The sequence below is a fragment of the Podarcis gaigeae genome (assembly GCF_964106915.1).
Source record: "Podarcis gaigeae genome assembly, chromosome: 1".
Lineage (NCBI taxonomy): Eukaryota > Metazoa > Chordata > Lepidosauria > Squamata > Lacertidae > Podarcis > Podarcis gaigeae.
Genome location: NC_139678.1, coordinates 127,720,978 through 127,734,004, shown reverse-complemented (window position 1 = coordinate 127,734,004; position 13,027 = coordinate 127,720,978). Strand labels below are relative to the sequence as shown.

The 13,027-nt window shown below is 45.3% G+C and overlaps 1 protein-coding gene across 3 annotated transcripts in view; it reads right to left on the bottom strand.

The window, feature by feature from the left end:
* The window catches only part of LOC310829811 (cyclic nucleotide-binding domain-containing protein 2-like), a 38,516-nt gene extending 26,647 nt beyond the window's left edge, over positions 1-11,869 (bottom strand). The window contains exons 1-4 of one of the 3 annotated variants that reach the window (XM_083708782.1): positions 11,379-11,869; positions 7,291-7,331; positions 6,204-6,329; positions 5,242-5,295 (exon numbers count right to left, since the gene is read on the bottom strand). In XM_083708782.1, coding sequence (XP_083564908.1) covers positions 5,242-5,295; positions 6,204-6,329; positions 7,291-7,331; positions 11,379-11,439 — 282 coding nt within the window. In that variant the 5' untranslated portion in view covers positions 11,440-11,869. Of the gene's footprint in view, positions 1-5,241; positions 5,296-6,203; positions 6,330-7,290; positions 7,332-7,450; positions 7,635-11,378 lie in introns of those variants that run through there. The other 2 variants (XM_083708781.1, XM_083708783.1) reach the window with 2 other exon arrangements.
* Between the last annotated feature and the right edge of the window lie 1,158 nt (positions 11,870-13,027).

Here is a 13,027-nt window from a genome sequence, read left to right as displayed (position 1 = left end):
TTTAGGTGCACCTGCAGAACATTTTATACAGCTGTCCGTGAGATTGTCTTACACTGAGAATCACAATTCAATTGAGAAAGCAATGGCTGCATTTTTTATTATGATTTTTTATTAAATTTTCTGTTTTACAATGTCAGATAAACATTTTACATACATAAGATATCCATGGCTTCCCTGCCTCTCTTTCCATGGTTCATTTTGCATATCTTATATCCCTGCATATTTTACAAAAACTATACCAATCGGTTTTTCCATTATTACATCCATCAAAACTTATTTACACTGCTGTCTTAATGCTGCCAGTATTTTCAGTTGTACACAATTATTTTCCATATATTCAATAAACATTTTCCCATTTTCTTTAAAACGTATGTTCTTCTTGTTTTCTTCTTCTATATGTCAAGTCTGCAAGTTGTGCATATTCTGTCAACTTACTGTATTTTTCCATCTATAAGGCGAGGTTTTAACATCAGCAAAACATTGTGCCTTAATAAAATAAGAAGAGAAGTTTTTTGGGGGATGTTAAAGGCGTAGAGTGGGGATATTACGTCAATCACCACGCTCCTCCTGTGTAACGTTGTGCTGCCCGCACACAAATGGAGCCGCATGAAGATACCGCAAGGCAAAAACGGACTGCCTACAGCCTCTCTCCCCGTTGTAGGGAAGGCAGAGTGGATGAGGCAAGCAGAATACTGTACGGAGGCTCCGCAGAAAGTGCTTAAAGTGATTGGAAAAAAAGCTTCACCACTCTTTCCCACCCCCAAAAGCTCAACTCTGCCCCCCCCCCAAAGCTCAGCAACTGCCAGCGAGGGAACAGCTGATAGGCGGCCTGCTAGATGCCTGGGGCTGTTAGCCTCTGGGCAATCCTCCCTGTTAAGTTGTGGGTGAACATATCAGACGACACAGCGATTCTTCAAATAGCTCTTGTTTATTCACAGGCCAGAACAGAACTGAAGGGTTCAGCCAGTCTGCTTATATAGAGCTCCACTAGAACGTAACAGTAACCATTTTCTGTAACTATCCAATCACTAAATGTCACTTTCAATCCCTTATTTGCATAACTATCTACAGTATCCCCCTGCTGGCCCAGGGTGAGAACTTCAGTACATAACACTCCCCCCCCCCCTGCAAATTTCAACAAGTCAGGGCAATTTCCCCCCCATTTTCTTAATTTGGGTTCCCCAAAAATAGGGGGCGTCCAATACATGGGGGTGTCCAATACACAGAAAAATATGGTAAGTTGCCAATTTTTTAATGTTTGAGACCTTGCTCATTTTCCATTTGGGGGCTAACAAAACACGGGGTGCAGTTGTTACATACATAAATCACCTTTTCTGACACCTGGGAATTTCAGTACAGTGGTACCTCGGGTTAAGTACTTAATTTGTTCCGGAGGTCCGTTCTTAACCTGAAACTGTTCTTAACCTGAAGCACCACTTTAGCTAATAGGGCCTCCCACTGGCGCCGCACCGCCGGAGCACAATTTCTGTTCTCATCCTGAAGCAAAGTTCTTAACCTGAATCACTATTTCTGGGTTAGCAGAGTCTGTAACCTGAAGCGTATGTAACCTGAAGTGTATGTAACCCGAGGTACCACTGTATGGGTTATCCCCAACAGAAAGGACTCTGTTTTGGGCGGGGGAGGGGAGTAATTTTAAACATTTTGTTCAATTCATTATAAATCATTTCCCAACACTCTTTTACCCTTTTACATGTCCACCCAGAGATTCTTAAGTATGAAGCGGTGATCAGAACTACCAGAGGAAGCAGCACTCTCTAGAAGGAGGTGTCTGCACATCTTAGGAGCATCAAGGCCACACACCTGCCACAGGCTGTCGGAATCAGGTTGTGCTACTCGGATTGCACATGTTATGTACTGAGTTGAATAGGATCCAAACTGCAGCAGTCTGATTGGTCCTAGAACAATAGGCTCCAAAAGGCAGCAGTCTGATTGGTCCTAGAACAATAGGATTCAGAATGCAGCAGTCTGATTGGTCCTAGAACAATGCAGCAGTATGATTGGTTAGCAGGAACCACCCAATCGTGCTCCAGATTGAAGTGAATCCACAACCTGATTGGCTTACAGTAGAATTCCGGAATTAGCCAATCATGTGCAGCCCATTGTGTAAATAATGTATATAAAGCAGATACTTTGAGGGGACTTGCATTCATTCCTCCTCACCACTATGAGCTGAATAAAGAGCATGAAATCACTTTGCGACTCTGAGTATATTTCAGCACAACTTGGAGCCGTTTGTCAACTTCTTTGTCATTTTTAGTTGAGTTGAAGCTAGTACATATGGGAGCCCTCCTGTTTCCTCTGCTAGGGGCATCCCTGGACTCCTGCCCCCCAAGCAGTGCCAGATTTACGTATAAGCTAAACAATCTATAGCTTAGGGCCCCACTCTCTTGGGGGGCCCAAAAAAATTAAAGAAAAAAAAACCCTGGATGTACATTTCCAAAATATGAGATAAAAAACACAAATAAATTAAAACCTGAATACAGCAACAGTGTTTTGTGTTGTGTAGGCTCCTATGATGTAAGTCATGGGCCCCCGCCTTCTAGCCTGCTCCCTTAAATATCACTGGTTTGCTCATTTCTATATATATGGTCAGGACGCGGGTGGCGCTATGGGTTAAACCAGAAAGCCTAGGACTTGCCAATCAGAAGGTTGACCCGGGTTCGTTTCTCGGCCAACGCAGAGAGTCTTTCTAGGGACACGGGTGACGCTGTGGTCTAAACCACAGAGCCTAGGGCTTGCCGATCAGAAGGTCGGCGGTTCGAATCCCCACGACGGGGTGAGCTCCCGTTGCTCGGTCCCTGCTCCTGTCCACCTAGCAGTTCGAAAGCACGTCAAAGTGCAAGTAGATAAATAGGTACCGCTCTGGGGGGAAGGTAAACGGCGTTTCCGTGCGCTGCTCTGGTTCGCCAGAAGCGGCTTAGTCATGCTGGCCACATGACCTGGAAGCTGTACGCCGACTCCCTCGGCCAATAAAGCGAGATGAGCGCCGCAACCCCAGAGTCGGCCACGACTGGACCTAATGGTCAGGGTCCCTTTACCTTTATACATAGGGTGCCTACATTCTGCATTGACTGGTCGCATGGAAACATGTGCAAATGGCTTTAGATAACTATTAGGCCCATAAATTACCATATAGCATATATTAAACACAAAAACCAGCGACAATTTGTTGTTGACAAAGGACAGCTGGGCATATAAAGGCCCCCATTACCTTCAGTAGCTTAGGGCCTCATCAAACCTAAATCTGGCCCTGCCTCCAAGCCCTACCCCATGGCATTGCTGACTGAGGCTCTCTCCTGCTATGTGTAGATCTTTGGGTGTGAATCACACCACGGTGGTCCCACAATGTCTCAACTTTTCTTCTTCTTCTTCTTCAATGGTGATGCTTCAAGATGGCCTCTGCTTTGATCTCATGATGGGGAGGTGTTATGTACTGAGTTGAATAGGAACCAAAATGCAGCAGTCTGATTGGTCCTAGAACAATAGGATTCAGAATGCAGCAGTCTGATTGGTCCTAGAACAATAGGATTCAGAATGCAGCAGTCTGATTGGTCCTAGAACAATAGGATCCAGAATGCAGCAGTCTGATTGGTCCACAGGAGCCACCCAAGCCAGCTGTAGGTGGAAGTGAATCCGCAACCTGATTGGCCTACAGGTGAATCCCGGAAATAGCCAATCACGTGGGGCCCATTGTGTAAATATTGTATATAAAGCAGACATTCTGAGGGAACTTCCATTCCTTCTCTTTTTTCTTTTTTTTTAATAATTTTTATTAACTGGCCAATCACATCAAATTAAATCACATCACATAAATTCTGACTTACAAAGCCAAATTTTGAATTTTGTTGGGGGGACGCATACTTCAAGATCCAAAGGGGATTCTGATCATCTTCTTACTACTGCGTTAATGTCCAAATCAGTCCCAGTCAGTCCAAACAGATTTCATAATTCTATCCAGTCTTATCTTGCTGTTTCCACATCACATCTTATTCATATATTTTCTCTTTTTTCTTTATGACCTCTTCTGATAGTCTCCTTAAGCCGATAAACACAAATATAATAATCCTGTGTGAATTTCCCGTTCTTCCAATCCAAGTCCAGCTGGTTTCCATATATCATCTCCTTCATAGATAACATCGCTCTTTCCATCATAATTTTACGAAGCTGTCGCTCTTACGTCCCACTGAGGAGTTTAGTCCATGATATATAAATAGCTTTGTTTCTCTCTTTCTCCTCCCAGACTCAAGACCTCCAACAGAGCTTCCCAAAATGGCGACGGCATTTTTAACTGCGTCATTCCAAAGCTCTTATACCTTCCAGATTCGTCTTGAAACATGCTTTGGTTCAAAAGTTTATCTCCACACAGCCTTAAATCCTCAGCTTAAGTCCTTAAAACGACATTTCTGACTCATTAGGGGAGGGGATTCTTGTTTAATCACATAGAGAAAGAAAGGAAAGTTTTTTTCCCCTCCCCCATCGGTCATTTGCCGTACCGTATCTTGACGTATCTTCTCATGTTTTATTCTTGTCTTGTTTTTATCAGAGATCTCCTCTGTCAGCAGTCTTTACTCCCCCTCCTTCCTTGAAGTATGTGCAATTCATCTTGTCCAAATTGTTTCTTTTGAAGTTCTTGCAGCTAGTGGCGCGAATCAGGGACGGCGTCCAGGAGTGCTGAAATCCCACAGGAGGGCTTTGTGCTTAGTGCCCCCATCCCCACAAATTCGGGGGTGGTATAGGGCACAGCAGGCAAGGGCCGTCCCCCCCCCACAATCCTGGGGGGGTTAAGGAGGCTAATTACCCCCATCATAGCCTCCAAATTACCTCGTGTGGGTCAGAGAGATGTTACTGTCAGCCATCTTCCGATGCGCCCCCTAGTGGCCCCCTCCTTCCATTCCTTCTCACCACTATGAGCTGAATAAAGAGCATGAAATCCACTCTCGACTCTGAGCATATTTCAGGAGGTCACTTGGGAAGTAAAAGAGCATTTCAGGATTGTGCTAAGATGAGCCTATTCACAAATGAGGAAGCAAGCAGGGCGATGTATTCAAAGACCACTTCTCAAGGAAGAAGCAGCGTCACCCTTGGCTTATTAAGCCACTTTTCCCAGTAATAGCAAAACACACCAAGCGGTTATATTCAAGCAACTGAACTAAACCCACAAACACAAATGCCTACTGTTACTGTAAGGGCAAGAACAGACATAAGACGGTTTGTCCTGACCTTTGAAACACTGAACTCATGGCGATCAAACACAGCATTGGCAGTTTTCTTGTCCTGTAAGTTAGACAACGAACTGCAATTAATTTCGTTATGCATCACACAAGAAGAAAAAGCTTAAGTACGTTAGCTCTTTTAAAGACTTTTATTACAATTAAGAAGTCCTATGACCCTTTGCGTTGGTGGTATAGTGGTGAGCATAGCTGCTTTCCAAGCAGTTGACCCTGGTTCGTTTCTCGGCCAACGCAAAAAGTCTTTCTAGGGACGCGGGTGGCGCTGTGGTCTAAACCACAGAGCCTAGGGCTTGCCGATCAGAAGGTCGGTGGTTTGAATCCCCGCGACGGGGTGAGCTCCCGTTGCTCGGTCCCTGCTCCTGCCAACCTAGCAGTTCGAAAGCACGTCAAAGTGCAAGTAGATAAATAGGTACCACTCTGGGGGGAAGGTAAACGGCGTTTCCGTGCGCTGCTCTGGTTCGCCAGAAGCGGCTTAGTCATGCTGGCCATATGGCCCGGAAGCTGTACGCCGGCTCCCTCGACCAGTAAAGCGAGATGAGCGCCACAACCCCATAGTCGTCCGCGACTGGACCTAACGGTCAGGGGTACCTTTACCTTTACCCCTTTATGGCCCTTTAAGGACTTATAAGCTATGCAAGGTCTGGTGCAGTTTCAAATTGGATGGGGGAATGGCACGTTGAGATTACTGCATCCCAGGGGGTTGGACTAGATGACCCTTGGGGTCCCTTCCAACTTACAGAGAATCTTACTGTGTTTCTATCCTATGATTTCAGCACAAGCCGACTTCATTGGGTGCAGCAGGTTCCTCAACCTCTGCTTCAAAGGCTCAGGCAATCATCATTATTTTATTAAATAGAAAAGGCCCCGACGAGGAACGAGAGCAATCGTAAATACAAGACTTTTGGTTGTGGTATTTTTGTGTGTGTGTGTGTGTTTTGCGATATTCCTTACTTCCTCAATCGCCCCACGAGTGTCTTTCTCTACCAAGTGAAAACATGAGAATCCTTTCAGTCCACGCCGGAAGCACCGACACACCTTGATCATCAGGATAACATTCTTAAAAAACCTGTGGAAATTCTTTGGGGGTGGGGGAAGGACAAATGCAATGAAAAAAACAATGGTGTCACTTCTGTTTTGAGGAGCAAAGATAGAGATAGATAGATAGATAGATGATAGATAGATGATATAGATAGATATTAGATGGATTAGATTACACACACACACACACACACACGAGATGGCTACACTACCATGTTCCATTTCTTAGACTGACTAATATAATATCAGATTTTTCTCTTTTCCTTCCATTACGGTGTTACTCCTTTGTCCTACCCAGGGCCGGCCCACTCATGAGGCACAGCGAGGTGACCACCTCAGGCGGCGCAATCCACAGGGGCGGCAGATCCCCATGTAGGTCTTCATTCCTCCTTTGTTCCCGATGTTGATCTCTATTCAATCCCTTCTTCCCTGAAGGGGAGGGGGCACCGTTTTGTGGTTTGCCTCAGGCGCCAAAATATATTGGGCTGGCGTGCTGCTTCATCTCACCTCTGAGGTATTTTTGTACCCTCATTGCTCCTTACCCATTAATGCTCCCTCTTATCCCACACTGCATCCCCCCCCCCCATTAAAACTAATTTTATGGCTGAAAATAATGCTCTTTTTTCAGGTGACTTTGGCCACCGGCACTTTGTCATTTTACTCTTTCAAACTGCAGAGACGGCAAGCCTAAAAAACGCTTTATCGGGGAGCGAACTCCATGAAATTTATTGGGACTTACCTGTGAGAAGACATACATAAAAGATCAGGGCTGTTAAAAATCCATCTGTTCAGCTTGGTCTTCTCTGATAAATCAGTTTTATACTCCTCCTCTTCCTCATCTGATTCACATTTTTCTCTCTTACACTCCTTCCCTCTTTAGTGTGCGCCTGTCTTTCATTTAGAGCCAGTTACATTTATTTTATTTTCTTTGCCAGTCATTACCTACCTCCAAGGGGCTCAAACAGAAAATTAAGTGTCTCACGCAGGGAATAATACATACCTGATATGCAATTCGCCGTCCCTTGGAAAATCGTCTAGAATCTATTAAGACAAAATTACACAGCCTGTTCTTAAAATCTTTGACCTGAACTTTGTCCACCTGTTAAGAGAATGAAAAGTTCATTTCCTCTCCCTCAATTTATAGACAGGTGGAAAGGTACCTTCTAGATCTCTGGATAATTTTGGTTTGGCTTTTTTGGGCTTCCTCTCCCAGCTGCGCTGGGGTGCCTCCCATATTCTTCCAGAGGACCCCACAATCTTGAGAAGAACTTCAGGATATACCGATCTACAAGACATCCTCATTAAACCATTGCTGCCCAGTTTTTGTTACCTGTGCTGTCCTGCTGTGGGTTGTTTTTTTTTACTGGGCCTAATTTATGTGGATTATTGGGGGGGGGGTAATAAAATTCAATTGTGACATCAGCCTAGCCCAGGGGTCAGCAAACTTTTACAGCACTGTCCCTCAGACCTTGTGGAGGGCCGGACTATATTTTTTTTGGGGGGGGGGGAATGAACAAATTCCTATGCCCCACAAATAACTCAGAGATGCATTTTAAATAAAAGGACACATTCTACTCATGTAAAAACATGCTATTTCTTGGACCGTCCATGGACCAGATTGAGCAGGCGATTGGGCCGGATCTGGCCCCTGGGCCTTAGTTTGCCTACCCATGGCCTAGCCAATGTGGACATGCAAAGCACTATAGCATTATCAAGGCTCATATAGTAAAGGTAAAGGGACTCCTGACCATTAGGTCCAGTCGTGGCCGACTCTGGGGTTGCGGCGCTCATCTCGCTTTATTGGCCGAGGGAGCCAGCGTACAGCTTCCAGGTCATGTGGCCAGCATGACTATGCCGCTTCTGGCAAACCAGAACAGCGCACGGAAACACCATTTACCTCCCCGCCGGAGTGGTACCTATTTATCTACTTGCACTTTGACGTGCTTTCGAACTGCTAGGTTGGCAGGAGCAGGGACCGAGCAACAGGAGCTCACTCCGTCGTGCGGATTCGAACTGCCGAGCTTCTAATCGGCAAGCCTAGGCTCTGTGATTTACGCCACAGTGCCACTCGTGTCCCCATGTGCATTGCACCCAGGGCCCCTGCCCCCTACATTCCTTCAGGACAGGCGGCAGGTATCAGACGATCTGAGGGTGGGCTGCTCCCCACCCCCAGCCCTGGGGTTTTGGGGGGAGGATGACTACTCCAATATTATCCTCATTATCCGCACAAAAGGGCTCCACTTTTATGGGACAGCCGTTCGCCATGGCAGTCAGACAGGAAGTGCTCAGCATGCTGCTTTCAATCTAGATTGATTCTAGATCCTGCCACCCAAAAGAGTGACAGTTGCGTGTGATGAAGATGATGTATAGATGGTACATCACTGCAGTTAAGTTAGCAAAAATGTATAAAGTTAGTAATAAATGTTGGAAATGTAAGGAAAAAGAGGGAACATTTTATCATATGTGGTGGGAATGTAAAAAGGTGAAATGCTTCTGGGAGATGATATATAACGAGTTGAAAAAAATGTTGAAATATACATTTATAAAGAAACCAGAAGCATTTCTCTTGGGTATTGTTGGAAATGATACAAATAAAAAGGAATGTAACCTCTTTTTTATGCGGTAACAGCAGCAAGAATACTATTGGCCCAAAAATGGAAGCAAAAAAATTACCAACGTTGGAAGAATGGAGGATGAAACTAATGGACTATGCAGAACTTGACAAACTAACAGGAAGGATCTGAAACCGGCAGGACCAGAGGTTTACCGAAGACTGGAGTAAATTTACGGATTATTTGAAAAGTATTTGTGATGATCAGACGACGTTTGTAGGTTTACAAGAAGTTCTGTGAGGAGTAATTTAAGAAATATTGTAAAAATGGAAAAGGAAAGATGATATGTGAAGAAATGTAAAGGCAATATTAAGAATTGCATAAGAAGTGATTAAGACAGAGGATTATCAGAGGTGCTGACGGAATTCCAATAAGAATATGTATGTGATAATTTGTGATGTATGTGATAATTTGTGTGGTATGTTTTATAATTTTGTACACTAAAAACCAATTATATATATATATATATATATATAAAAGACAGTTGCATGCATTTGAAACCCCTACCCTTGCTTGGGTTACCCATGCCTTTACTCCTCCGCACATGCCCCTGGCGAATGAAAAAGAAAGTGGCAATTGCAAGCTTGGAATATGCCCACCGTTGGCATCATTGGGCATCAATATACACCACTGCTGCTATGCTTTTTTAAACAAACAAACAAACAAACAAACAAACAAACACCTGACTTTATTTTTACAGATTGTTCTGAGCCCGCGGGAAAGAGTGCGATATAAATATACCAGCTGCACCAATGCTAAGAGACAAGGCTCCAATGAGCCTATCTGTGGCTATTAGCTATGAAAAGCAAACTTCTGCAACAAAATGTTGCAGCATGAAGTGCTTCTGTTCAGGATTAACCACTCTATTCCCTCTCTAGACCAATATTTGGTTTCTCAGAACAGTCAGTCAGCATTCTGTATCCAGCGAACATTCCAATGGGTTGCTTTGCTTTTGTTTTTGGCAAGTTCCCAAAATTGGGGGGGGGGGAGAGAGAGAATTTCCCCTAAATGTTTTTTTGCAATTCTGCAAACTCTGGAATTCCCTCGCAACTATTTTTCTCTCTTGCTTGTGTGGGGGTGCTGCTGTTTTGTTTATATAAGAAAAAAGATCATTATGTGATAGTCAAAAGGAAAGCTCTATAAATAGAGAGGATGTATCTCTCGGAATGGGACACGGGTGGCACTGTGGGTTAAACCACAGAGCCTAGGACTTGCCGATCAGAAAGTCGGCGGTTCAAATCCCTGTGACGGGGTGAGCTCCCGTTGCTCGGTCCCTGCTCCTGCCAACCTAGCAGTTCGAAAGCACGTCAAAGTGCAAGTAGATAAATAGGTACCACTCCGGCGGGAAGGTAAAAGGCGTTTCCGTGCACTGCTCTGGTTCGCCAGAAGCGGCTTAGTCATGCTGGCCACATGACCCGGAAGCTGTACGCCAGCTCCCTTGGCCAATAAACGAGATGAGCACGGCAACCCCAGAGTCGGCCACAACTGGACCTAATGGTCAGGGTCCCTTTACCTTTTTATCTCTTGGAATACTAGCCATAGGCGCCGACTCCATGGGGCCTGAGGGGGCCCGAGCCCCCTCAAAAATTCGTTTGGGGGGGCTCTGCCCCCCCCAATAATTTAAGAAAATTATTAGTTATATTATGCTTTGTAAAATCACAAAATTATGTTGGTATTTTTTATTTTCCTTGTTTGACGATAGTTACCTTTTAAAATACATTCAGTAATGAGTTAAAACAAAGCCACTCCCGATCTAGAGAGGGGGTGGGGTTGCGGGCTCTCAACGCATCAACAATCTCGCGGGGCTGGCATCAGCCCCGCGAGAAGCGGGGATTCCCCCTAGCTCATTAATATTCACCGCCCACGGCGGCAGCCAATCGGCTGCCTCAAAGGGCGGGCCCTCACAGGTTCACTTAAGGTCGGGGCAGCCCGGGGCTCGCCCCTTTCGTTCCCCCAGCAGCAGCGGTTTGGAGGTCTTGGGGCCCCCCAATATTTTTTATAAGTCGGTATGGGCCCCCGCCACCCCAATATTTTTTATAAGTCGGCGCCCCTGATACTAGCTGTTGGCAATAAACAACAGGGGATAGCCTGTTGTTTATCATCTCCAAGTCCTGCTTTACACCTATCCAGACTCCAGAAGCATCTGCCCAATCATTGTTGGAAACACAATGCTGTTATGCTAAAAGGGGCCCGAGAACTCTCCCTGACCGTCTTCAGAACAAGGGGTTATACATAAAAACTAAGTTGGTAGGAAATCACACTCTCAAAGCCACAACACTGGAGAGAAGATCTCAGTGAAATCAAAGTGAGAGCAACTGTAGAAAATGAATTTTGTTAGATGTGCAACAAGAGGATCCAGGAAGATCATAGATGTGACCTTCAGGAACAGGTCAAGGAAGATATATTCCCCCTCCCCACTGCGCCTGCTGAATAAGGGAAGAGACTTAGGTCATTATGTCCTACTCCCCAGACTCACTGAACCAAATATGCTGCAATCCAGCAGAATACAGTTCTCTTCTCCAGAGCTTTGCAGGCATGGCGAGAGGTTCCTGAGAGTCAATGCGCTTGGAGGCCTTAGATTTCCCCCACCAAAAGACCTTCTGTGACAGAATCAGAACCAACGGCTATAGAATCGGGCAACTGCACTCTCAAGATAATCCACATTCCGTTCTATTTTCTAGAGGCAGAGAACACAAGAGCAGTCTTGCTAGCCTGGGCCTAACGTTTACACCACCTAGTGTTCTATTTCCATTCTTCTTTGGTGACAACTCGTAGCTGAGCAAGATTAACTCACGGTCTTAACAGTGAGTCCGCAAGTGACTGTGGAGGCCATTTCTGGATCCACACATCCTTCCACAGTGGGGACATTGGTTTCCGGGCGGCAGTTGATCATGGTGAGGATTTGCCAAGCGTGCCTTCCTCTTAGCATGTTTCTCCCTTTCGTCCTGAGTTTGAGCATCTTCAAAGTCCATGACACCTTTGGTAAAGGCTACTCTCCAATTGTAGCGCTCGCAGTCCAGTGTTTGCCAGTTTTCGGTGTTTATACTACATTTATTTTTAAGATTTGCCTTGAGAGAGTCTTTAAACCTCTTTTGTTGACCACTAGCATTACGCTTTCCATTTTTAAGTTCGGAATAGAGTAGTTGCTTTGGAAGACGATCATCAGGCATCTGCACAACATGACCAGTCCAACAAAGTTGATGCTGAAGAATCATTGCTTTGGCACTGGTGACCTTTGCTTCTTCCAGCTTTAGTTCGCCTGTCTTCCCCAGCAACGTGTACAAATTTTCAGAGCCACCGTTGATGGAATCTTTCAAGGAGTTGGAGATGGCATTTACAGTGGTACCTTGGGTTACATACGCTTCAGGTTACATATGCTTCAGGTTACACATTCCGCTAACCCAGAAATAGTGCTTCAGGTTAAGAAATTTGCTTCAGGATAAGAACAGAAATCGGGCTCCAGCGGCACGGCAGCAGCAGGAGGCCCCATTAGCTAAAGTGGTGCTTCAAGTTAAGAACAGTTTCAGGTTAAGAATGGACCTCCGGAACGAATTAAGTACTTAACCTGAGGAACCACTGTATTAGTGGTTCATATAATAATAAATATGCAAGGGCAGCAACAATTTTCTTTTGGTTATGTAAGCACCTAACACATTTAGTAGCTGTTATATTCAACCAGCCATAGCTCAGTGACAGAGCATCTACTTTACACTCAGGTCCTGGGTTCAGGTCCTGGCACCTGGGGAGAGGGGTGTTGGGAGGTTCCCTGTGTGACACACTGGATAGGTCAGTGTAGAGTTGGCAACAAGATGGGACAGTGGTCTGCCTCAGAATGTGGGAGCTTCCTACGTAATGTTGTTGTTTAGTCATGTCCGACTCTTCGTGACCCCATGGATCAGAGCACGCCAAGCACTTCTGTCCTCCACTGCCTCCTGCAGTCTGGTCAAACTCATGCTGGTAGCTTCGAGAACACTGTCCAACCATCTCATCCTCTGTCGTCCCCTTCTCCTTGTGCCCTCCATCTTTCCCAACATCAGGCTCTTTTCCAGGGAGTCTTCTCTTCTCATGAGGTGGCCAAAGTACTGGAGCCTCAGCTTCAGGATCTGTCCTTCCAGTGAGCACTCA